Source organism: Camelina sativa, chromosome 20 (genome assembly GCF_000633955.1).
Source record: "Camelina sativa cultivar DH55 chromosome 20, Cs, whole genome shotgun sequence".
Lineage (NCBI taxonomy): Eukaryota > Viridiplantae > Streptophyta > Magnoliopsida > Brassicales > Brassicaceae > Camelina > Camelina sativa.
The window spans coordinates 5532243-5554441 of NC_025704.1; the positions used below are offsets into that span (position 1 = coordinate 5532243).

A 22199-nucleotide genomic window follows, 5' to 3' on the forward strand; every position below is an offset into this window, starting at 1 on the left:
GTGCGTGTCCGTAAGAGCTTGGAGCGATGTAAGCAATAGGATGGCCAAGGAAACTGATTTCTTCCATGGGGCCAATGACGTTTGAAACGCATGTCGTTAGGTTCCGCACCGGTCGATCAAATAACTCTGCTGCTACCTATAGTGACAAGAGAGTGTTGGTTATATAATTATGTCCATAAATATGCTAACAAATCTCAATTTTATTTATTACCTTCGCGCCAAACACTTTTAGGACAATTTTGATGATAAAATACACTAGAGCCGCGTGATAAGAGTGCTTCTTTCGAGCCATCATGGATTTGCATTTTCTTAAATGAACCAAAGGATCTGTTTGTAAACCGATGGAGAACGGCAAAAAAATAAAGCTGAAGTAGTTTCCCCATCTGCATTTTGAATCCTTCACCATNAGTAGTTACCCCATCTGCATTTTGAATCCTTCACCATCATATCTGCCAAGGGCTTTACACCCAAAAAAAAGAGACAATTTATACGTTGTTTATCCACGTTTAACTAAGAGATTAGGATTATAATTTGAGGAGTATGTCTCTAACCTTGAATCCGATGTCTGACCTTAGATTTACTGTACAAGCTACACGAAATCGTATACCATCTGGAAGATTGTTCGGATACGATGTCAACGCTCCATTCTCCTCATTCCTTTTGTCTTGTTTGTCAAGAAACAAAATACACGTGTGAAAAATATTAGATATAGAACCAACGTGTATTATTCTTTTCATTGTTTTAATTAACTTAATTCGGGTTACTGACTATATATCCTAAGTTTATTTTTTACCAACTCTGTTTAAAATACAAAGTATTGACAATACAGCATATATATTAAATTTAGTGTTTACCATATCGTCGGTTCAAATAGCGAGAAAAAGAGGCTTGTGACATTCCGAATAGAACATCGTTGATAGTCTAACAGCACACGCAAGAGAAACCAAAGATCCATAAAAAACAAAAGAAAACCTCAAGTCAATAATTAATCATGGACATTATATGACAAATTGACAAACGTACCATGTCCATAGCGTTCTTGATATGTTTGATGTCATCTAAAGAGATAATTCGGTGATAAAATCTCTTTGGATTGTTCCTGGTGTTCACATCTGCTTTTAGTGGCGTTTTTGTATCCTTCAAACACAACACAGTCGCCAAAAGCAGCACCATATCTACAATTGTGTTCCAAATCAGTCTCATTGTAGAACCAATGGTGATTATCGACCTTAAGAACCAGCCCTTTGTTTGTAGGTTGTGTTTTGGTCGCCGTTTCATGGTAGGAATAGCGTTTGAAAACATGTCTGGGTCTGATGTTTTGTGGGTACATGCGAGAATGAGGGAAACCAAGGACATCCCATCTCCCAACGAATGGTGAGATCTTATAAAACTGACTGCTTCAGCATCATAGGTTTTGACGTTGAGGATGTGAATGTCCCACAAGGGTCTTGATCTATCAAGAGGGATCATTGTGAGACGTGACATATAATCATCGACAAAGCTTTGTCCATCTCCACCTATCTCTTCCGGATCTATGTATGGTACGATTACATGATCTTCTACATTGACTTCGGTCTCGATCCATTTTGCACCATTTTCAGACTGTGAAGTTAAGACAAATGGAAGCCAAACACTATGTCAATTCCCAAATAGAATATTAGTACAATTCTTATATTTACAAAGAAAACACAAATTTTTAATAAACATACATATATTTTTTAAAAATAAACTAAAGGCACGTATAATGATCAATATATATTAACTAATTAATTCTATATATAGAAAGTAAATTTTAAATCGGTTATGGAAAACAACTATTTATACTGTATAAGAACATGTGTAAGTGTACCAATATGCTAGAGAAACGAGGATGCTTGGAGACATTTTGCTTCAAAGCATCAAGAACAACGTCGGGATTAATCTTTGTTTCGAAACCCACAATGGTGACTGCACATAAGTCAATCCTCGGTGACTGGAATACACGCGCCATCGGGCTGACCGGCTCCTCCTCCTGATTCGTCATTCTACCTCTCCTCTTAATTAGACTGCTTATTTCTTCTATCATGTTCCAATATTTATAGTGACGTTAAGTTTGTAAGTGGTTCAACGAACACACAAAAATACAAGTGGTGTGGAAACGTTTTAGTATTGTTTTCTCACGACAGTAAAATTACATTTATTGTGACGTTGATATTTTCGATTAGCTTCTATTAACAATAATAGAAAGAAAAAAATATTGTGGCGTCGGAAAACAAAATATTATTTGTCGTTCACTAACCTGTTATATTTTTTTTAGTCATTTCAGACATCGTTTCGGAGTTTAATATAAGTACGGCTTTAGTGGTTGTGTAGGTTCACATTTGTCCCAGTTTAAATTTGGAGTCTAGAGAAAAAAAAAAAAAAATTCTTAAAACCAAAAAAAAAACAAAGGAATTTTTTTTGTTCTGACAAATGATGCATTACTTATGTGTTTATCTAGCTTACTTTTTTTTCTTTTTCAAACCATCATATGTAATACATGGAACTGGATCTGGATAGTGATATATATTATTGCAACGAAACGACCACTAAACTCATACCTAGTTTAGCTTAATAGAACTCAATTCATACGATATAAACTATTTATATATTAGGAGAAGAAAAAAGCTTCCATTAGACCATTACGCGTGGATTTTTAAATGAGCATCATTTGTCGTTAATGAAAACATGAGTTAAAAAAAAACTAATTAGACAAACTACTTTTGTAACGTCTGAAATTGAAGGAGGGGAAAACAAATGATCAATGTGGAATCAAAGCACGTGTCCATAAGATCACATCTCTTTTTTATCATCCAATTCTCTGTCAATATAATAAGTAGCTACCATCTAACGATTATCTATATATTGTAAGAATCTTAATCAACCTAAAAAGGATGTGTTGAAAAACAAAACACAGCGTCTTGTAAAAAAGAAAAGAAAACAAACTATAATAATAAAAGAGAGTGATTTAAAATCTGGATTGACCCAACTACTCGAAATAGTAGATTAACGATCCGGTTGGTTTATATATTAAGCGGTTGTTTCTTGTTTTGGTTGGTCCGCCAACCAATATAATTAAGTTTAAAATCATTTATGTTGGTTAGAAAAAACTGAAACTTGACAAGAGAAAGTCATATCCTTTTGACCTCAGACTTCAAGTTTGATTTTTCTTTTTCGAATTTGGTTTGACATTATGCTTTCATTTATTTATAGTTATATTTGGTCTTTTTTTTTTCTTTCTTGTCGGATATTTGGTCATTTTCGAACTTGGAATAAATTTGATTTTTCGAACTAGGAATTTTTTTTTTTAGTTAGATTTGGTCAAGGTAATTCAAAAAGAAACTTTTAGTAAAAACAAATCTAAAAAACAAAGCGATGGCTTGATCATATGATCTATGCATTACATGCATTTGAACTCGGGCCATATTACAACAACAACACTAATACACTACTGACTAGCTACTACAAACTATTAGGTTATGAAATGAAAATTTAAAAATTCTAAAACATTTGACTATAACTATTTTCCTCGACATCTAGGACCGACCCTGATATTATTGACTTCAAGTCTCCAATATTGACTGCAATATCTGTAGATAGTACAAAAGGATTTAAAGCATCATCATGCAGCTTAGAGTGGGTAAGGCTCAAGCGGCTTAGAGTAACCCTCTTTCCCAGAGCACAGTTTTCATTGCTTTCATTGATTTTTCCATTTCATCACAGATCTTGTGAGGATCATGTATGACAGTAGAATCAACAGCCATCGAGATTATCATTTTCTCAGCATAACTTATGAAATGCACCAACAATGCCTATATATCAAACACAAAGACATTTGTGTGGGAAAGAAATTATTAAAAAAAAAAAAAAAACCATTCATTTGATTGAGCAAAAAAGATTACGTACATGTGAGTGTCCGTAAGAGCTTGGAGCGATGTAAGCGATAGGATGGCCACGGAAACTGATTTCTTCCATGGGGCCAATGACGTTTGAAACACATGTCGTTGTGTTCCTCACCGGTCGATCGAATAATTCTGCTGCTACCTTCGCCCCAAACACTTTTAGAACGATTTTGATGATAAAATACACTAGATTCGCGTGATAAGAGTGTTTTTTTCGAGCCATTGTAGCTTGGGATTTTTTTAGATAAACCAATGGATCTTTTTGTAAACTGATGGAGAACGGCAAAAATATAAAACTGAAGTAGTTTCCCCATTTGCATTTTGAATCTTTCACCATCATATCTGCCAAAGGCTTTATACAAAAAAAGGTATATACATATTATATTGTTTGTTGACAGAAAAGAGTTTAGATATAAAACTGAGCTCTATTGTCTCTAACCTTGAACCCGATATCTGACCTTAGATTTACTGTACAAGCTACACGAAATCGCATTCCATCTGGAAGATTGTTCGTATGTGATGTCAATGCTCCATCCTCTGTATTCTTCTTGACTTGTTTACCAAGAAACATGATATTAGTGTAAAACATTATATAGATCGAACATGCATATAATTAATTCTTAGGATTAGGATATTAACCGCGGTAAGTTAATTGATTACACGTAACGTATAGGGTAATGGTAATATTTACCATAGTGTCCGTTTACATAGTGAGAAAGAGAGGCTTGTGTAATTCCCAGTAGGGCATCGTTGATAGTCTAGCACAAGAGAAAGCAATTATTTATTAGAAGGAAAAAAACGAAACCCTCAAGTTAATTAGTCATGAACACAAACCATAATGTACCATGTTCATAGCGTCTTTTATAAGTTTAATGTCATCCAAGGAGATAATTCGGTGATAAAATCTCTTTGGATTACTCATGGCATTCTCGCCGCCTTTTAGAGGTGTTTTTGTATCCTTCAAAAACAATATAGTCGCAAAAAGCAGAAACATATCCACGATTGTATTCCAAATCAATGTCATTGTAGAACCAATGGTGAATATCGTTATTAAGAACCAGCCTTTCTTCCTAAGGCTATGCAACACCTCGCCTCGCCGTTTCACGGGAGGAACAGCAGTAGAAGACGTGCTCGGGTCTGATGTCTTATGCGTACATGCGCGTAAGAGAGAACATAGGGACATTCCATCTCCCAACGAATGGTGAGATCTTATTACACCGACTGCTTCAGCATCTGTGGTTTTGACCTTAAGGATGTGAATATCCCACAAAGGTCTTGATCTATCAAGAGGAATCATCGTGAGATGTGATATATAATCATCGACGAAGCTTTCTCCATCTTCACCTATCTCTTTCGGATCTATGTAAGGTACAACTACATGGTCTTCTACATTGACTTCCGTCTCGATCCATTTTGCACCATTATCAGACTGTGAAGTTCAGAAAAATAAAGACCGAACACTATTTGAAATCCCACGTATAGGGTTTAAGTACACTAAATATATAAGAACACATAACCAGTACGTATAAGAACGTGTGTAGATATGTTTAAGTGGGTACCAGTTTGCTGGAGAAACGAGAATGGTTGTAGACATTATGCCTTAAGGCATCAAGAACGACGTCGGGATTAATCTTTGTTTTGAAACCCATGATGGTGACGGCACAATAGTCTATTCCCGGCGATTGGAATATACGCGCCATCGGACTGAGGGGCTCCTCTTCCTCATTCGTCATTCCCCGTTTCCTCTTATAGATGGATGTAGACTTCTTCTCTCATGTTCCAATGCCATTTATAACGTAAATTTATGTGGCCATTAATAGAAAAATAAAACTTACAAGTGGTCGGCACTAAAATATACTAGCATGTGTCCTCACGATAGAAAGAATATTGCACTACATGTGTGGCTCTTGAATAAAAGACAAGCAAAGAGAAACATTGTGGTGTCAGAAAACAAAATCTTATAGTTTGGTTTCAAATTATATACTGATCAGTTTGAGACTTTTCTTATTCTTTTTAAAAAAAAAAAAATTTAAGTTTTAGAAAAACAATTTTTCAATTTTTTTTTATTAAAGTTTTCTAATTATTGATGATGAATTATCTGTCACTTCTTCTTCCTCTACCAACTCTCAGTGGGAAACAAAGTGGGCAATAATACAAAAACAAAAAGCAGGAATTGATACCATGCCACAATTATAAGCAAATTCAGTGTAATGTTCTGGACATATGTAAAATGTGCATGCATTTGCGTAGGGTCTGCCATATATCTACACACACAAAAAAGGTTGTGTTTCTAAAGCACCCAAAATAATTTTCTTAAAAAAATATTTTACAGAGTATCTCTCGAATCATATCTAAAGAAGAAATCCGACCAATATTATAAAGTAGGAATCTAAAAACGAAGGAACAATTTATTCCGAAAATCCAACACTGATTATTCCTATAAACAAAGAAAAATGTACCAAAACTCCTCTCAGTTATCCCTTGGCTTGCTTCTTCCTTGCGAACTGTTCAACATCATATTCCTAAAGCGCAATAATGGGCTGGTAGTATTCAATCTCTCTGGTTGCTTTGTCGGAGCGGGTTCTAAGGCTCTGACCTCCTTGGCGAACTGTTCCACAGCAGATTCTGCCACCGCAATAATGGGCTAATAGTATTCGGAGTGAGCGTCCACGCACTTGATCAGCAATGGCATGTATTTAGCAGGACACTTATAGATGTTATCAGTTTTCTCAAAACAATCTTCAAAAGACGTATATAATTCTTTGCATGCACCTCCTTTCATGAACTGGCTAAACCGTGCAATTAATTCATCGTCTTCCTTCTCTGTGTATCCTTCTTTTGGAAGATCAGTCGATGATGATGAGTCTCCCAATTTAGATGGGAATAAAGCGTGGAGCTCCTTCCTCGCCCGTTCTACAGCACCTTCCAAAATCGGTTGTATCAGCTGATCTGTCTCTTTGTCCTCCTCAACCACGGAGCCCAATAATTCCCACGGGCATTCGTCGTCTCGCAAACTGCACGCCTCTGGATGCCTCCTCGATGACGTGAACCCCATCTTTTTCAGCCGGGAGATCGGATCTTCGGTGATGCAGGTGGCGACTAGAGAGGTTAAAAGATGAACGTATTTGCTAGGTTTTGTATCTTTTGATAATTCCAAAAGATTAGTATATATATGTATTACACGACCAAGTCGTTATCCAAATAAGTATATTAACTGAATTCCTATTTGGATTGGAGATTGGCCAAATATATACATCTCCACGATTTTGTTTATGGCTATTTTTTTTTTTTCTTTGTCATATTTCTATAGATTTGTGTTATTGGAGAGGTAATTTATAAATCCATAAGGAATTGTAAATTCTAGAAATCAAAATACATGGATTTTGAAATAACATGTTTTATCCTTGGATTTGAATCCTTCTATTTTACACTTTCAAATCCATTCAAATTCATTTAAAACAAAATGTGGATTTTGAAATCCAAAAACAAATCATTGAATGAATAACATGGGATTTTAACAAGTATTTGTAAATCATGGAACCAATAACACATCATTTTGATAAGTATTTTAAAATCAATGATTGAATAACACATGATTTTTGTCTGGATTTCCAAATCCATTAAAATCATAGAACCAATAACCCCCTCTTAGTATTATCTCTCTAGATGTTCTTTTTTGTAGATCGGTCTTTAGACCATTAGATGTATATCAAAAAATTTTAGTAATGATTTAATTTTTAAAACGAAAGAAAATGTGAGAAACGTATCACGGTATCGTCTAAACGAGAGGTGTGCAAGTGTAAAGCATTTTGTGAAACAGATTAATTAATCAAAGAGATGCGAGGCTTTAAAACTCTGGATTGATCCAACCTCAGTAGTCGTGACATATCACGAAGCGGTCACTTTGTTGATTTGTCCCAATCAAGTTTAACATCATTTTATGTTTTGGTTAGAAAATTTGAAATTCAACAAAAAAAAAAAAAGAGAGTATATTTCTCACATTTCTCTATTTCCTTATCATCACCAACACAAATTAATCTTATTATAAAATTTTAATTATCAACTGCATGGCGGCTTATGTCTTTCACTAAATATGGTGCTGCATGTCAATTTTTAAGATAATTCATATTCTGCGAGTCTTAAAATGCCAACAATGTAGCTGAGATATGTGAGAGACTGAGAGAGACAGTATAATTATTTCATTTTGCGGCGTCATCATCATCAACCGGCAAGCTTTTTCTTTTTTTGGTAGACCACCTACAAATTGGAAAATACGTACTAATTAATGAAATTGGTTGAGGACAAGGACACCGGTTTGAAAAATTTTATTCTGACTAAGATGAGTTGGTATCAGAACCTATACATCAAATACATACAGCTAAAAAACAAAACAAAAAGGAATACAGTGAGACTCAAAATGAATAGTAAGAACGAGCACTATCTGTCTCTTCTTCCTCTACCACTATCAGTGGGCAATAAAGTGGTCAGGGCAATAATACAAAAGCAGCAAATGATGCCACAATAAGCAAACTCGGTGTAATGTTTCTGGACATATGTAAAATGTGCATTTGCGTAGGGTCTGCCATATCTCTACACACAAAAAAAAAGGTTGTGTCTAAAAGGACCCAAAACAATTTTCGTAAATATATTTTACATATAACTATGAGATATATAATGTATATTCATTTCGATGTAGGTTAATGAATGTGCAACTTGATGATTTTAGGAAATGCATTTTCAAACTGAACAGATATATCCTAATGTTGTAGTCTCATGAAGGATATATCTTCTACTATTTGGAGACGATAGAAATATAGTATAAGATTCAATGCAATTCACTCTGGACCTGCATAAATAAATAAATCATAATCTTTCTACAAACAGTCGAACAATATATATTTGTATTGAATGCAAAATCAAATCTAAATGACTTTTTGCAGAAATCAATGAATTGAGTGAGATAATCCACTACAAATCAAAAGGGTTAAAACAAACAGGAACTGCAAACGAGGGAGACCACTTCGAGTCTTGACCCCAAAGAAGATAAACAAACAAAAAAATCTTTATAGTATGTCTGCTTCGATCACTCACTTTACGTTCCCTGTGACCCTGTACAATGTTTCTTCACGTGGAGAGCAATGGAGATGTCTCTCTACCTCACGAACAAAACGAGTATACAACAGAGAGAACTCTCCTTCTTCTCAATCACTTGCGTAAATTTTGTGCTTCTTGTGTTAATCTGACCATCTGATATTACTATCAAGCGCCTTACCGGTCTGAGTATTTGCAGGAGGACTCAACTTTTGCTGCTGAGAAATTTTGGTAATAGATATCTTCGAGGTGATTATAGTGTTACAATGGGTATCTGTTTGATCGGGTTTGATCAGACCACCTCGGAGCTGATGGGTCTCTACGTGAACTCCATCCTTCTCTCCAGTTTCTTCTACTGCCGTTGAAAGTATAATTAACATCTGTGTCGGCTCCAGATGTGCTGCTTCCATCACGTCTCTTTTGCATAGTATGCATCTCTTCTTCAAGATCATATTGAGAACGCTGCAAAAGCACCACAACATTAAAACTAGATATAATTATAGGAAACTCTAGGGGTGCACAGAACCTTTAGAAGAGAAAACAAATGTCATATTATCATTGGAAAACTTTAACCATCTTCCTTGGCCACTGAAAACTATGTTCTCATGGAAAATAAAAACAGAGCTGAGGATGTTATCGGTTCAGATATTACCTTTGCAGGGTCTGAAAGCACAGCATATGCTTCCCCAATCATTTTAAACAATTTATCGGTATCTCTGCGCACTTCTTCTCCTATCTCCTTCCATAACCTCTCATCTTTAGTCTCGTTTCTTGTCAAAGACTGACCAGCCTTCAAATAATGAAAACAAGATCAAGGTCATTTTATGAACTTAATATCTTCCGCAGCTCTTTGCTTTCTGCATTAATCGATTTTGAGCAGAATCCACAAGCATGCAAAGTTGACAGTTTCAGCATATGAAATACCTTGTCCGGATGATGTTTGAGTGCGGCCTTCCTATACGCCTTTCTGATATCTGAAGCTGAGCATGATGGTACAACACCCCTGCCACAAAGTAGGTTCCATTCTGATTAGCAAGTTTTGACACAATTATCACATCTGTGCTACAAGGTTCTTCCTCGTAGTCATCCATTCACCCGTAAAAGCAGAATGACAAAGGAACAACAGATTTGTGCAGTTAAACCAAGATCTTTCTAAAGGAAATGATAATTTGGCATGCTTGGCGGGGAAAAATGCAACGTTTCAACTCATATAAGAACTAGAGATCATAATGCAGCCATTAGTGAAATAAAATTAACTTAGCAGGATAGTTACTTACAAGACGAGGTACATATCCAAAGAATTTTCTCTCCTTGATTTCTCTTCCAGTTCAGAAAGTCGTACGCGAGCTTGTCTTATGTCATTGGCCATGCTTGTGAATCTGTCATGAATTCCAGAGGTCTTCTCTTCCATTTGCTTGGTTAGAATATTAACATATTTCTCCATATCATTTGCTGCCTGTCCATAATCCCTAATCATCTCGAACAACGTTGCCCGTCTAGAAATAGCCTGAGAATAAAGACGTTTAACGAATTAAGTGACACTTAAGAGTAATTTTTTCAGCCAATCAGACAGAAAAGTAGCCTTAATTCATAAGAGAATCAATGCCAAAACTTTCTGTAAGTATAAAGCCATACACACATGGGAACATAGGCAAAATGTTGTAGATTATGCATTTGAAACGTAAACAGAAACTACATTCCGTGGTTAGCAGAAACCAAATACTGATATATGTTAGGATCGAAACCTTTGAGTAATTTTGGTCAAGAGCAATAGCAAGGCTGCAGTCTGCAATAGCGTCGGAAAATTGACCAAGAGCCTTATATGCAGCAGCACGATTACAGAAACACACAGCTGTAAACGGACGTGATTCCACATTGCAAGCTAGGGCTGCTGTGTAATGTTCAACTGCTTCAGTGTGTCGTCCAGACTGAAAGGCTTCATTCCCTGCCGACTGTGATTTGGTAGGAATATCAAAACGGCACCAAAAATGAGTAGATAGCACAACTAATATGTACTCCGCTTTTTCCTATTTTTTAATTCCTTTAGAATTACAAGTATAGGTGGATTCTGAAAAGGAAGTGTAGGTTCAGAGCAATAGATGTCGCAGAAGAAGGCAATACCTTAAGGCGCAACAACTCACGTATAGTACCAGCCAATGGAATGGAGTATTCAAGAGTTTTGTTTCCGTCTCTTTATCAGAGTGACAGACAAAAAAGACCTGTCAGATTTGGCTCATCTGACAAAAATAAACGTAAAATTTGTATATTTAAAAATCACCTTTTAAATAGTAGCTCGTGCTTGTCTAGAGAAGCAATCGCTTCCTCAAGCTTTCCCATATGGAAATATGATTTAAGCATGAGTTGACACTGCCAAATTCTAAAATTTATGTCCATGTGAGTGTCATAAGAATCTGGACGACAATTCTTTCCAGCCAAATCAACTGTCTCCTCACTAAGCTTTATTGCTGCTTCATACTTCTCCAGCTGTCATCAAATAAAACAAAATAAACTGGTTTATTGATCTACTTCAGTAAGAACTTTTTGATTTCCTCCTCAGAGTAATCAGGAGGCTTAAAAATTAACACTTTCATACCATTAAGAGTGCCTCTCCCTTCATGGTGAGTAACTTTTCAGAGTATGAACTTATCAAAAGAGATTCTTCCAGTATTTCCAAAGCCTTCTCAACATCAGTTGATGTTCTAAGTTGCAAACGGCGGCCAGCTTCATGCATGCATTCGGAAACTCTCTGCAAGACACAGACAATATAATATATTAGAAAAGAGACAGGCACTATTAATTGGTCAAAAAGAAGAACTTGTGATTATCATTCTTCAAAATATGGAGAAAATTTTAACTTATTTTCTGGAACTATATCATATTCTGCACATAACGACTGACAAGATTGTCAATCTCTATCAAATAGCAAGCAATAACTAAAACAGCATAGCATTAAGTAAACTTGTCGTCCCACATCTCAAAAAATTACATCAGCCGTACAATTAGTACGGTTCAGTCTAATTCCTAAACCAACTAATATAAACTACAAGATCCAATACACAGAATAAGGCAATGAGAATAATATTAAAAACTGTGCAACATGTGTCCTGTGATCCTGTGCTACAATATCCATCATCTATAAGAGTTACAAAGAACACAGTGTCCCTCAAAAAGAAGAGAGAACTCTACCTGTGCCTTTTGTAGACCTTCAGAAGCCTCTACTATAATTTTACGGTCCACACAGATGTCACTTCCGGACTGCAAGCATTTCTTGAAATACTTGGATGCATCTTCAATCTCCCCAAGTGAAAGGTAACAACTACCAAAAAAAAAATAAGCCTAGATCAGCCAATAAGACATCATAAGATGTTAAGATATTATTACTTATTGCTGCTAGCTGAGGAAGAGCATGAACTAGCAAGGTATCAGGACAACTCCAGCTTAGAGCATAAACGAGAAAATATCACAAGCATTCATTTCTCAGTTCAAGCTCTCGTATTAAAACTAAAAATCACTACTAAGATTTTTATCTCGGCTCATTAGAAAATATAAGAAGTTTTACGAAAGGTAGATATTTACTTTCCAGCTCTGACTTGAACTTTAAGGAAGTTGGAGTCTATTGAAGAAGCCATAGTACAATCTGCTATTGCTTCCCTCATTCTTCCAAGGGCCATACGCGTTGCAGCACGGTTGCTGTAGCAAAGCATCAACGCCCTGAGACAGTTTCTAGAAGTTTCGATTGTAGGCACTGAATCAATCCCTTGAGTGTACGATTCCTCAGCTCTGGAAAGATCTCCAATTTTATAAGCATTGTTTCCTCTGTAGAAAAGTCATTCAAGCAAAGGTAAATTACATATAAAGACAGAAACTAAGCAAGCAACAGTAACAACTAGATACTCAGGAAATAGCTGACTTGTAAACAACCTTAATCGCCACTTCTCACATGCCTCTTGTGCTGCATTAGAAACATCTTTTTCGATTCGTGCTTTGTCCATCACAGAATTATTAAAAGGCTTGTGTAGACGAGTAAGCGGATCCCGATCACTAGGTTTCCCACTGGAAAAAGGTGACTGCCCACCAGTTAACGGCGAATGTTGTGAAGATTTTAATGGTAGTGTTGCATTTGGAATTAAGATATATGGATCCTGCCCAATTTTAATTGGGTTTTTCTTCCTATTGATACGTTTTGAAGTTGATAGTTGCCCCTGCACTCCCGGAAACGATGAAGCAGAAAAGGTAAAACTGGAGCTAGCCGCACCTGTATTACCAGGCGAATGGTCATCATTTTCTTGCGTGTCAGACTTATATCGTGAAGTAACCTCACTTTCTGAAGCTGTAGCAAAAGTTTCACTACTAGTTTCCATCTCTTCCGCTGCCGATTTAAAACTTTCAGTATCAGCTCCAGATATAGAATCTGCAGCAAAGTCTTCGTGATCAGCACATTTCCCAGTATTAAATACTTTAGCTTGATAGTTATCAACTTCATCCCCCTCGTTAATTTCCATCCGTTCAGTTGCAGCAACTAGCTCTGCATCAAACACATCATTTGGAGCAGTAGGTGGTATATCAGACGAGAAATGACCTTTGTCAGAATTCAGAAACTGATCTGATTCAGCAGCAAAGTCTCTACAATCTTCTGTCACCTCATATGGAGATACATCCATCGGTGAATAAGCCTCAGGAGCTTCACTGCTTCCATTTGGAAAAGAACTTTCTGCAAAAGCAAACTCATGTCCAATATTTAGCTGCACTTTCACAGGCTGCTTACCTCCTTTCCTTCTCCCTCTCGTGGCACCAACATAGTCCTTCTTCGCACTGAACCCCAATTTCTGGTCCAAACTAGAAAATGGGTTTACTTTCGAATTGGGGGTCTTGAATTCCATAAGACCTGTCCCCCTACTGTCTTGATTACTCACAAAATTAAACTTGGGATTGTTTACTGTTGTAGAGGATACATCATGAACACTTGTAGGATTCAGATGCTCACTTGGCTGTGTACCTACAAAACTATAGTTCATCGGACATGAACTGTTCAAATCATTCACACTCCCCTGAATTGAATCTCCAGAAAGGTTCCCATCAGTTTTCATACTTCCAACACTTAACTTTCTACTCAATTCATCAGATAGTATCTTCTCCCCAACATAATCCATGGACTCTTTTGATTTGAAGTTATTATTTCGTTTCTGATCAGTCATACTCTCTGAAATATTCAACTTCTCCATACTTTCCTGGATCACATGTCCTGTACTCCTCGAAGAAGAAGCAAAAGTCAGTTTATTACTTAACAGAGTTGGAAGTTCATCATCTTCCACAGTTTGACTCGCTGCAAAAACAGAGTTGTTTCCCTTCTTCACACCAAAACCCAAATGTTCATTCTTCTTCTGATAATCATTTCCTTCTTCACCTTCAATGTTGAGCTTTCCCATTTCCTCCATAACCCTTGTCCCAATCTCTTCACCAGAACCATGAGTAGATGATCCAAACACAAAACCATCATTGCTACTGCTCCGTCCAAATCCGATCTTACTAGGAGTTGGATCCCCACGGAACTGAAACGGGTTGAAACTCTGACCTGGTAAAGAATCAGAAGTCACCGAGGGCTTCGTAAAATTCTGAGACTTTACTTGCCTTCTCACCTTGGAGAATCTGGGCTTAGAGAGACCAGAAGAAGAGCGTGAAAACGGCGCTGGATTGAAACTCGCGTCAGGGTTATTATTATTATTATTGGTGTTGCTGCTGCTACGACCCGCACCAGAGAAGGCTGGATTCAAGTCTCCGAACTTGCTCATTGTTTCCTCTTTCGATTCAAATCAAAGGAAAAAACTTTAAAAGGAGATAAGAGAGAGGGGTCAGGTCAGGGACATGGGAGGGAGATAGAAACTAAGAAAGTCGTTAAATCGGGAATGGAAAGTGGATATTGAAGAAGAGATACGATAGAATCAAAAACCAAAATTGATAAATGTTGAAACTTTCTTTCTCCCTGGAGATGGATGATCGATCACAAGACGATGAAATCAAGAAAAAAATTGAAATTTATGGCCTGATTTTAAGAAAATTTGGGTCATCGGACATTGTTGTTGTTCCGGAACACAAGAAAGCGTAAAACAAAAAAAAAATAAGTTATTTAGAAGAAAAAAATTAAAAAATGATTGCTTTGATGTCGCCGTCCCAAGTTCGAGTTTCCTCATCTTCCAATTTGTTCTTTCAAAGACCTAACTCAAACCAAATACAGCATCTTTTAGTATTGTTGTTACCACGGGACATCTGTTTCCATTGATCTTTAGGTTATCACTTATCAATCTAGTTGCAAAAGTTGCAATGTATGGTTCCTATCTCAGGTGAATTTTTTTTTATTTTTAGTTTTGTTCGTCCGTTGTTATAAAATTACTTTATTTGTTACTTGTCGTCATATGTGCTGCTCTACTAAAATGCATCATGGGCGGCAGTCTGATGCCATATGAGGTGGTTTAGGGTGGATTAACAAATTTTCTAGACAGCCATTGTGTTTTTTTTGTCGAGTCAACCAAAATCATGATAATATAAAACTGAGAATTTTATATTTAGATAAGTTTTGATTGTAGATCTATCAAAAAGTTCAAAACTTTATTCATTTCAATGCCAAAGAAAATGATGTTTAGCTACTAGATATGTATCACATAATTACTTTATTTGACATTTATATCTCCTTTTCATATGTAACCACCAAACTCAATAATGCAGAGTACCTACAACAATTGCATGGCTACATTGCACATTTGCATTTACAATTTCTTTAGTACAAAAAATCACTATTTTAACGTGTATAAGAAATATTCAACGCCTATACGATGAAACTTGAGCAATGAAGATCCCAAAAGAACTCTGAACACTCTAGTCTACCGCTAAACATGGTTCGAAGTATATGTACTGTACATCACAAAAGTCTAAAGTTAACGGGATTCTCAATAGCTATGACTTGTAATGTAGATGCACAGAAGGAGGAACCGTAAATACTTATATATAAGTAACGGCTTAATATATTGTTACAGAACTCTCTCTACTCTTCTCAATACATCAGACACTCTTGTGGTTTATTACCCACACAAACCGGAACCAAAACCACATGAGCAACCAATACTAGAAGCAAAAGAGATATAATGCAGAAAAAAAAGAAAAAAAAGAGTTCTGAAAATAGATTTATCTTTTACGTATGTCTTACGCATCCGTTTGTTAGTACTATAGTATCACCTGAGGAAACTTGCGATCTTCATACGATATATAATCATTCTCCTACGTTCTTTCTGTTCTTCATATATATATATATATATATAACTTAGCTATACATATACATCATCCTACTTCCTTGTGTATGCTTGTTCACTTTGTCTGCACACATCCAAAACCAAGAATAACACACAGACATCAACATTAAACACTATGAACTCAATCTCGGCTGTTCAATATTGAAAAGAAAGCTTACCTTTATTACATACACTTGGGTAGCCTCATCTTATCCATAAGAAAAAAAAAACCTACAACCAAAAATAAAGGCTTTGTTAGCCATATATATAACTTGAAAGACCGATGGGGAAGATATTAGAGAGTAAACTAACCCTTGGCATTTATGAGGTGAAATAGCCTAATGCATAAGATTATTGGCCGTGGCTGGTGGTCCATGGTCATTTCCATTAGTAGAGGAGATTCCAACTTTTGCATTAGTTTCAGCAGAATCATCGGTTTTGTGATCATCGGTAGATGATGCAGAAGGGAACAGGTTACTAGGTAGAACAAGCTCGATAGTGCTTCCAGTGTCGGATTCCAGTATTTCACTCTTGTTAGTCCCTTCTTTTGCACCGTTTGAGTAATTACTGTTAACACTCATTGGGTTGATTACTGGGTAAGGATGCAGCTCAGATGTATCATCAACTACTGCCACAACACGAAGCAACAACATTAATGAGACTGGAATAACAGTTTATCAGCAAGAATATTAAACTTTTTACATTCAAAAATAGCATAGTTCATTTCACCAACCTTCTAAAACATCTGCACCTGTGAGTTCAGATTGATACTCAGGGCTTTGGTTGCTGGCAGATGAAAAATATCCAGGAGACCCCACAGAAAAGCTACGGTGATGATTCGGTGTTATACTATTCTTGAACCCAGGAAGCTGCAAACTGATGAAACGTCTCCTTTCAAGTTCAATAGCCCTCAGGAGATCAGTCTGCTCCATTTTCCTTCTCATCATTTCACGTCTCTCATACAACAGCTTTGAACCTACCACATAAAAACGAAACAAGTTACTAACCAAGGTGGAGATCTAAACAGGTCTTCTCAAATAAATATACAAGGATACTAACCAAGGTGGAAATCAGACTGTTCTCTAGGATCAATCCCAGATGGACTGGAGCATGGGGAGTAATTTCCCCGCTCAATCTGCTGTTGTAGCAGTTGCTGCTGCTTCCTGTAATCATTTGATTCACAATTAAAACCAAAGAAGAAATACTAGAAGGGCAATTGAAGAGAAAAAAAAAACAGGAACCATACTTGTCCAAGACTTTGCCTTTTTCTTTGTAAGGTTTGACAAGAACACGTGAGTCGCAAATGAAATGGGGATTCCCTCTAGCTAGTACAACTTTCACAGTCTCAGGATGTGCAAATGAAACAAAGCCAAACATACGCTTCTGCTGGTAAGGGATCCGCACATCTTGCACTGTTCCAAAAAGGCTTCATACACAAAACGAATCAATAATGTTGTTTTCTCAAAATAACACATCAATTAACCAGTAACACCTAATTAATCAATACTATTATCTGTTGATTCTTCCATATAAATCTACAGTCAACATCATCTTTATCCAGCAATGTTTGAGAGAGATGGGTGTCCAAAAATACCTGAAATAAGTTGCAACGTCCTCATCCTTAAACGTGCTGTCAGCTGGGAATGTCAAGTAAATCTGTCTAGATACAGAGTTTGACTGATCACCAAATTGCATTGCCATTAGCTCCATCCTCTCAAGCCGTCCTGGGCTGCTGCTCCAATATCTTTCATCACCAAAAGGTAGTCCACCATCTCTGCGTCAAATAGAAAGCANTTTATCCAGCAATGTATGAGAGAGATGGGTGTCCAAAAATACCTGAAATAAGTTGCAACGTCCTCATCCTTAAACGTGCTGTCAGCTGGGAATGTCAAGTAAATCTGTCTAGATACAGAGTTTGACTGATCACCAAATTGCATTGCCATTAGCTCCATCCTCTCAAGCCGTCCTGGGCTGCTGCTCCAATATCTTTCATCACCAAAAGGTAGTCCACCATCTCTGCGTCAAATAGAAAGCATTAATACTTGAAGAAACTAAACAAATCACAACCATAAAACCCGTCCAAGAAACAAAGTCGCATCCACGGAACTAAAGCTAGTAAAACAACCATGCAACACAAGGAAGACAAAAGCAAACCGAATCAGACAATTTACATCATGGATTAAGGACATTAGATAAAAATCTGTAGGTACATTCCTTCAAGCTCTATCAAGAACCAATCCAGACTACAATAAAACAAACTAACTGGGATTAGTTGTATTTTACCTTTGAGCATGCTGTTGCAAGAGAAAATCCATTCTTTTCTCGTATGGAGACTGAGGAGCCCTACCAAGGATTTGAGAAGCCAACCTCTGTTGCTGATAAGCCAATTTCAACCTCATCATCTCCTCGTGCTGCCTAACAAAGTTCTCCATTTTCCTAGGCGAATCAGCAACAATGCCATTACCATCAACAACGTTATCAGGATATCCACCACCATGGATAAACTTGCAGCTGTCTCCGTTCTTGCACAAACCTCGACTAAAATACACACACGGTTTGCATCCAGCACCAAATCCATCATCTCCAGACCCAACAAAAGACGCATCTGCCGAGAAACTCCTCCTGTGCAGATGTGTTTCACCATCGTCGAACCTAGGATCCGTAACATCCTCAGTTTTAGAACAGGAATCGTCAAGAAACGAGAGGTAATCACTAAGCTGCTGATCATCGAGTAAATCAGCACCACCAGCTTCAGGACCAGAATCTGTAGAAGAAACCCCATTGCTGTTGCTCTGGTGAGAGGAAGTCAAAGGTTTCGAGATCGGGTTGTGTTTGGGGGAAATGTGGTTGCCATTGAGTGACCAAGGAGAGACAGAGGAAGGAGAAGAAGAAGGAGAGTGTCTACGGAAATCCATAAAGCCATTAGATTGAGAGGTGGTGGTTACTCTACCGTTGATGGGTGGTCGAGAGAAGGGAGAAGGAGACGTCGGAGTAGTAGTAGAAGAAGGAGAAGAAGAAGAAGAAGGAGAAGAGTAAACCCCTAACTGAGACTTGACTTTCAAAATGATAGATTGTAAGATAGATTCAGGTCCACGAGCCAGATGCAACAAGTCTCTCTCANGCAAAAGGAATCAGACAATTAACATCATGGATTAAGGACATTAGATAAAAATCTGTAGGTACATTCCTTCAATCTATATCAAGAACCAACTCAGACTATAGTAACACAAACTAAATTAGATTAGTTGAATTGTATTTTACCTTTGAGCATGCTGTTGCAAAAGAAAGTCCATTCTTTTCTCGTATGGAGACTGAGGAGCCCTGCCCAGGATTTGAGAAGCCAACCTCTGTTGCTGATAAGCCAATTTCAACCTCGTCATCTCCTCGTGCTGCCTAACAAAGTTTTCCATTTTCCTAGGTGAATCAGCGACAATGCCATTACCATCAACAACGTTATCAGGATATCCACCATGGATAAACTTGCAGCTGTCTCCGTTCTTGCACAAACCTCGACTAAAATAAACACACGGTTTGCATCCAGCACCAAATCCATCATCTCCAGACCCAACAAAAGACGCATCTGCCGAGAAACTCCTCCTGTGCAGATGTGTTTCACCATCGTCGAACCTAGGATCCGTAACATCCTCAGTTTTAGAACAGGAATCGTCAAGAAACGAGAGGTAATCACTAAGCTGCTGATCATCGAGTAAATCAGCACCACCAGCTTCAGGACCAGAATCTGTAGAAGAAACCCCATTGCTGTTGCTCTGGTGAGAGGAAGTCAAAGGTTTCGAGATCGGGTTGTGTTTGGGGGAAATGTGGTTGCCATTGAGTGACCAAGGAGAGACAGAGGAAGGAGAAGAAGAAGGAGAGTGTCTACGGAAATCCATAAAGCCATTAGATTGAGAGGTGGTGGTTACTCTACCGTTGATGGGTGGTCGAGAGAAGGGAGAAGGAGACGTCGGAGTAGTAGTAGAAGAAGGAGAAGAAGAAGAAGAAGGAGAAGAGTAAACCCCTAACTGAGACTTGACTTTCAAAATGATAGATTGTAAGATAGATTCAGGTCCACGAGCCAGATGCAACAAGTCTCTCTCACCAAAATCTTGTAAAAGCAAATACCCAATAATCTTAGGAGCGTAATCTGGCTCCAAGCTTCGAATTTTCGTCAAAAGCAGAGCTGTCGGGTCACCGGAATCCATGGTGGGTGGTTTCAAAAAAACAAAAGCTTTCACCTTTTTTTCGAGATTTAGGGTTTGAAAAGATTAGGGATTTCTGAAAGATGAGATTTTTTTTTAAGTAGAGAGAGAGAGATAAGGAAGGGGAAGAAGATCCTCTCCCTCCACTTTGCTCGGTTCTGTTTTGATTTCTTTCTGTTTTGAATCTACTCTCTAATACACACAGAGAGAGACAGTGTCTCTTCGCTCACTCACTCCTATCTTTATCGCTCCAGTTGGTGCTCTCTCCTTACTGGTAAAGACCACTTGGGGAAATGGTTCTGCTTTTATTATTTTTAATTCAACTTTCTAGGAAACTGTTATTTCCCCCATATTTTATTTATTTATTTTGATGCTCTTGCTTATGGACTATGGAGAATATGATTATGATGAAGATGATAAGTTTAACGAGTAATGTGGATTTTTAATGAAGGGGATTAAGCGAAATAATTTGATAACACCTAAGCATTACAGTGAATATTCTCTATGCTATTATTTATTTTTTGTCTTATATGGAAAGCCACACATTTTAGATTTTAATTCAGTTATTACTTAATATGACCCTCCAAAAAAAGAGGAATTTTGAATATTTATGTTTGAATTAACATTAATGATTTTTTTTTTTGGGTACTTGTTATTCTTATTCCCTTATTTAATTCTAATCGCTTTTTAGAAGGAAAATTGAGTTGGCTTTTTTCTTAATGACGGAAAATATAATTGTTTTTTAAGGAAAAAAGTGTTTAAAGAAATTAAGAAATAAATAATATTTTAAGAGATTTATGATAAAATCTACCAAAGTACTGTTAAATCAGTGTCAGAGTGAGAGAGAGAAAGAGACAGCCTTTTCACAGGCAGTGTATTTCACACGCGCGCGTCTGATCAATCTCTTTTGCTTTTTTTATTTTTTTTACTTTCACTCTTTTAAGGGATCTCACGAGCACCGATTTTTTTCACTGCTCCGTCAAATTTTACTCTTTTATTCCTCGTATGCATTGCATGATTAATTTTCGATACTACTACTAGTAGTATTAAATAATTTGTGAGCGGTCGTGATTAACGGAACAAGAAAATAATAATTGGGTTGTGTATTGTCTCCGGTGATCATGTTCATGTGTGCTTGTCTTCTGGGGTCAACCAGTTTAATTTTCTGTTATAGTAGGTTCTTTTTTCCTCTCGAGGGGACCTTTTCGACTTGGGTTAATTGAACCTTTTTTTTTTGGCAAATAAGTCAATAACAATGACAACTTATGTGTGTCGGAGAATTTTCAACCTCGTTGTAATGTTGTTATTGAGGATCGAAATAGCTCTTCCTTCTTCTTGTCTCCTTAAAACAATTGTTGTTTGGATACAGATGAAATTGTACTTGTCACAAGAACAAAAAAAAAAGATGGGCATGTTTGTGTTCTGTGACTTTAGTTTTAGTCCCATTTATGCGGATTGGTATACATATAATTAAAGCATGTCTGCATGGGATAGATGAGAGATTCATGTCTACTAGACAACTACGCTTAGACTTTCATTAAAAGATTAGCGTTTTAGTCCTTTTCTGTGACTAGTTTCGACTTACACCGATTTGATTGAACTTTTTGACCCATTGATTGAAGTTATTTGAACTAATTAACCATGTTTGAGTAATTATTATTATTGATTACCTTTTTCTACGTACCTCAAATCTAATACATAACCAGCAGTCT

At 37.0% G+C, this 22199-nt stretch overlaps 4 protein-coding genes across 5 annotated transcripts in view; all 4 read right to left on the reverse strand.

Moving 5' to 3' along the window:
• Nucleotides 1–2026, reverse strand: part of LOC104769483 (O-acyltransferase WSD1-like) — a 9031-nt gene extending 7005 nt beyond the window's left edge. Inside the window, exons 1-7 of the mRNA XM_010493701.2 lie at nucleotides 1850–2026; nucleotides 1024–1602; nucleotides 855–921; nucleotides 552–664; nucleotides 442–459; nucleotides 212–403; nucleotides 1–136 (exon numbers count right to left, since the gene is read on the reverse strand). Coding sequence (XP_010492003.1) covers nucleotides 1–136; nucleotides 212–403; nucleotides 442–459; nucleotides 552–664; nucleotides 855–921; nucleotides 1024–1602; nucleotides 1850–2023 — 1279 coding nt within the window. The 5' untranslated portion in view covers nucleotides 2024–2026. The remainder of the gene's footprint in view (nucleotides 137–211; nucleotides 404–441; nucleotides 460–551; nucleotides 665–854; nucleotides 922–1023; nucleotides 1603–1849) is intronic.
• Nucleotides 3380–5855, reverse strand: LOC104769482 (O-acyltransferase WSD1-like). Its single transcript, XM_010493699.1, has 6 exons — nucleotides 5480–5855; nucleotides 4765–5349; nucleotides 4612–4678; nucleotides 4360–4472; nucleotides 3925–4272; nucleotides 3380–3830 (listed from the first exon to the last, which is right to left on the reverse strand). Exons 1-6 carry the CDS (start codon nucleotides 5651–5653, stop codon nucleotides 3675–3677), a joined length of 1443 nt encoding a protein of 480 aa, XP_010492001.1. The 5' UTR covers nucleotides 5654–5855; the 3' UTR covers nucleotides 3380–3674.
• On the reverse strand, nucleotides 8802–15232 carry LOC104769485 (TPR repeat-containing thioredoxin TTL1-like). The gene is made up of 11 exons (XM_010493703.2): nucleotides 12933–15232; nucleotides 12588–12827; nucleotides 12198–12327; nucleotides 11605–11757; nucleotides 11290–11495; nucleotides 11133–11202; nucleotides 10757–10963; nucleotides 10289–10518; nucleotides 9936–10014; nucleotides 9664–9801; nucleotides 8802–9473 (listed from the first exon to the last, which is right to left on the reverse strand). Exons 1-11 carry the CDS (start codon nucleotides 14798–14800, stop codon nucleotides 9273–9275), a joined length of 3522 nt encoding a protein of 1173 aa, XP_010492005.1. The 5' UTR covers nucleotides 14801–15232; the 3' UTR covers nucleotides 8802–9272.
• On the reverse strand, nucleotides 15988–20774 carry LOC104769486 (zinc finger CCCH domain-containing protein 55-like). 2 transcript variants are annotated; one of them, XM_010493705.2, is made up of 8 exons: nucleotides 19553–20774; nucleotides 18128–18307; nucleotides 17538–17717; nucleotides 17351–17454; nucleotides 17025–17267; nucleotides 16604–16916; nucleotides 16471–16522; nucleotides 15988–16376 (listed from the first exon to the last, which is right to left on the reverse strand). In XM_010493705.2, exons 1-6 carry the CDS (start codon nucleotides 20488–20490, stop codon nucleotides 16630–16632), a joined length of 1932 nt encoding a protein of 643 aa, XP_010492007.1. In that variant the 5' UTR covers nucleotides 20491–20774; the 3' UTR covers nucleotides 15988–16376; nucleotides 16471–16522; nucleotides 16604–16629. The 2 variants fall into 2 exon arrangements, with proteins under 2 accessions (XP_010492007.1, XP_010492006.1); XM_010493704.2 differs by having other exon boundaries at nucleotides 16604–16919.

Coding starts and splice junctions, on each gene's coding strand:
- LOC104769482 (XM_010493699.1), bottom strand. CDS start 5,653: ATGACGAATGAGGAAGAGGAGCCCCTCAGTCCGATGGCGCGTATATTC. Junction 5,350..5,479: donor CTCGTTTCTCCAGCAAACTG/GTACCCACTTAA, acceptor TGAACTTCACAG/TCTGATAATGGTGCAAAATG. Junction 3,831..3,924: donor GCTCTTACGGACACTCACAT/GTACGTAATCTT, acceptor TTTGATATATAG/GCATTGTTGGTGCATTTCAT.
- LOC104769485 (XM_010493703.2), bottom strand. CDS start 14,800: ATGAGCAAGTTCGGAGACTTGAATCCAGCCTTCTCTGGTGCGGGTCGT. Junction 12,828..12,932: donor TGTGAGAAGTGGCGATTAAG/GTTGTTTACAAG, acceptor ACTTTTCTACAG/AGGAAACAATGCTTATAAAA. Junction 11,496..11,604: donor AGGGAGAGGCACTCTTAATG/GTATGAAAGTGT, acceptor ATTTGATGACAG/CTGGAGAAGTATGAAGCAGC.
- LOC104769486 (XM_010493704.2), bottom strand. CDS start 20,490: ATGGATTCCGGTGACCCGACAGCTCTGCTTTTGACGAAAATTCGAAGC. Junction 18,308..19,552: donor TTGCAACAGCATGCTCAAAG/GTAAAATACAAT, acceptor TATTTGACGCAG/AGATGGTGGACTACCTTTTG. Junction 16,920..17,024: donor AGGTGCAGATGTTTTAGAAG/GTTGGTGAAATG, acceptor GTGTTGTGGCAG/TAGTTGATGATACATCTGAG.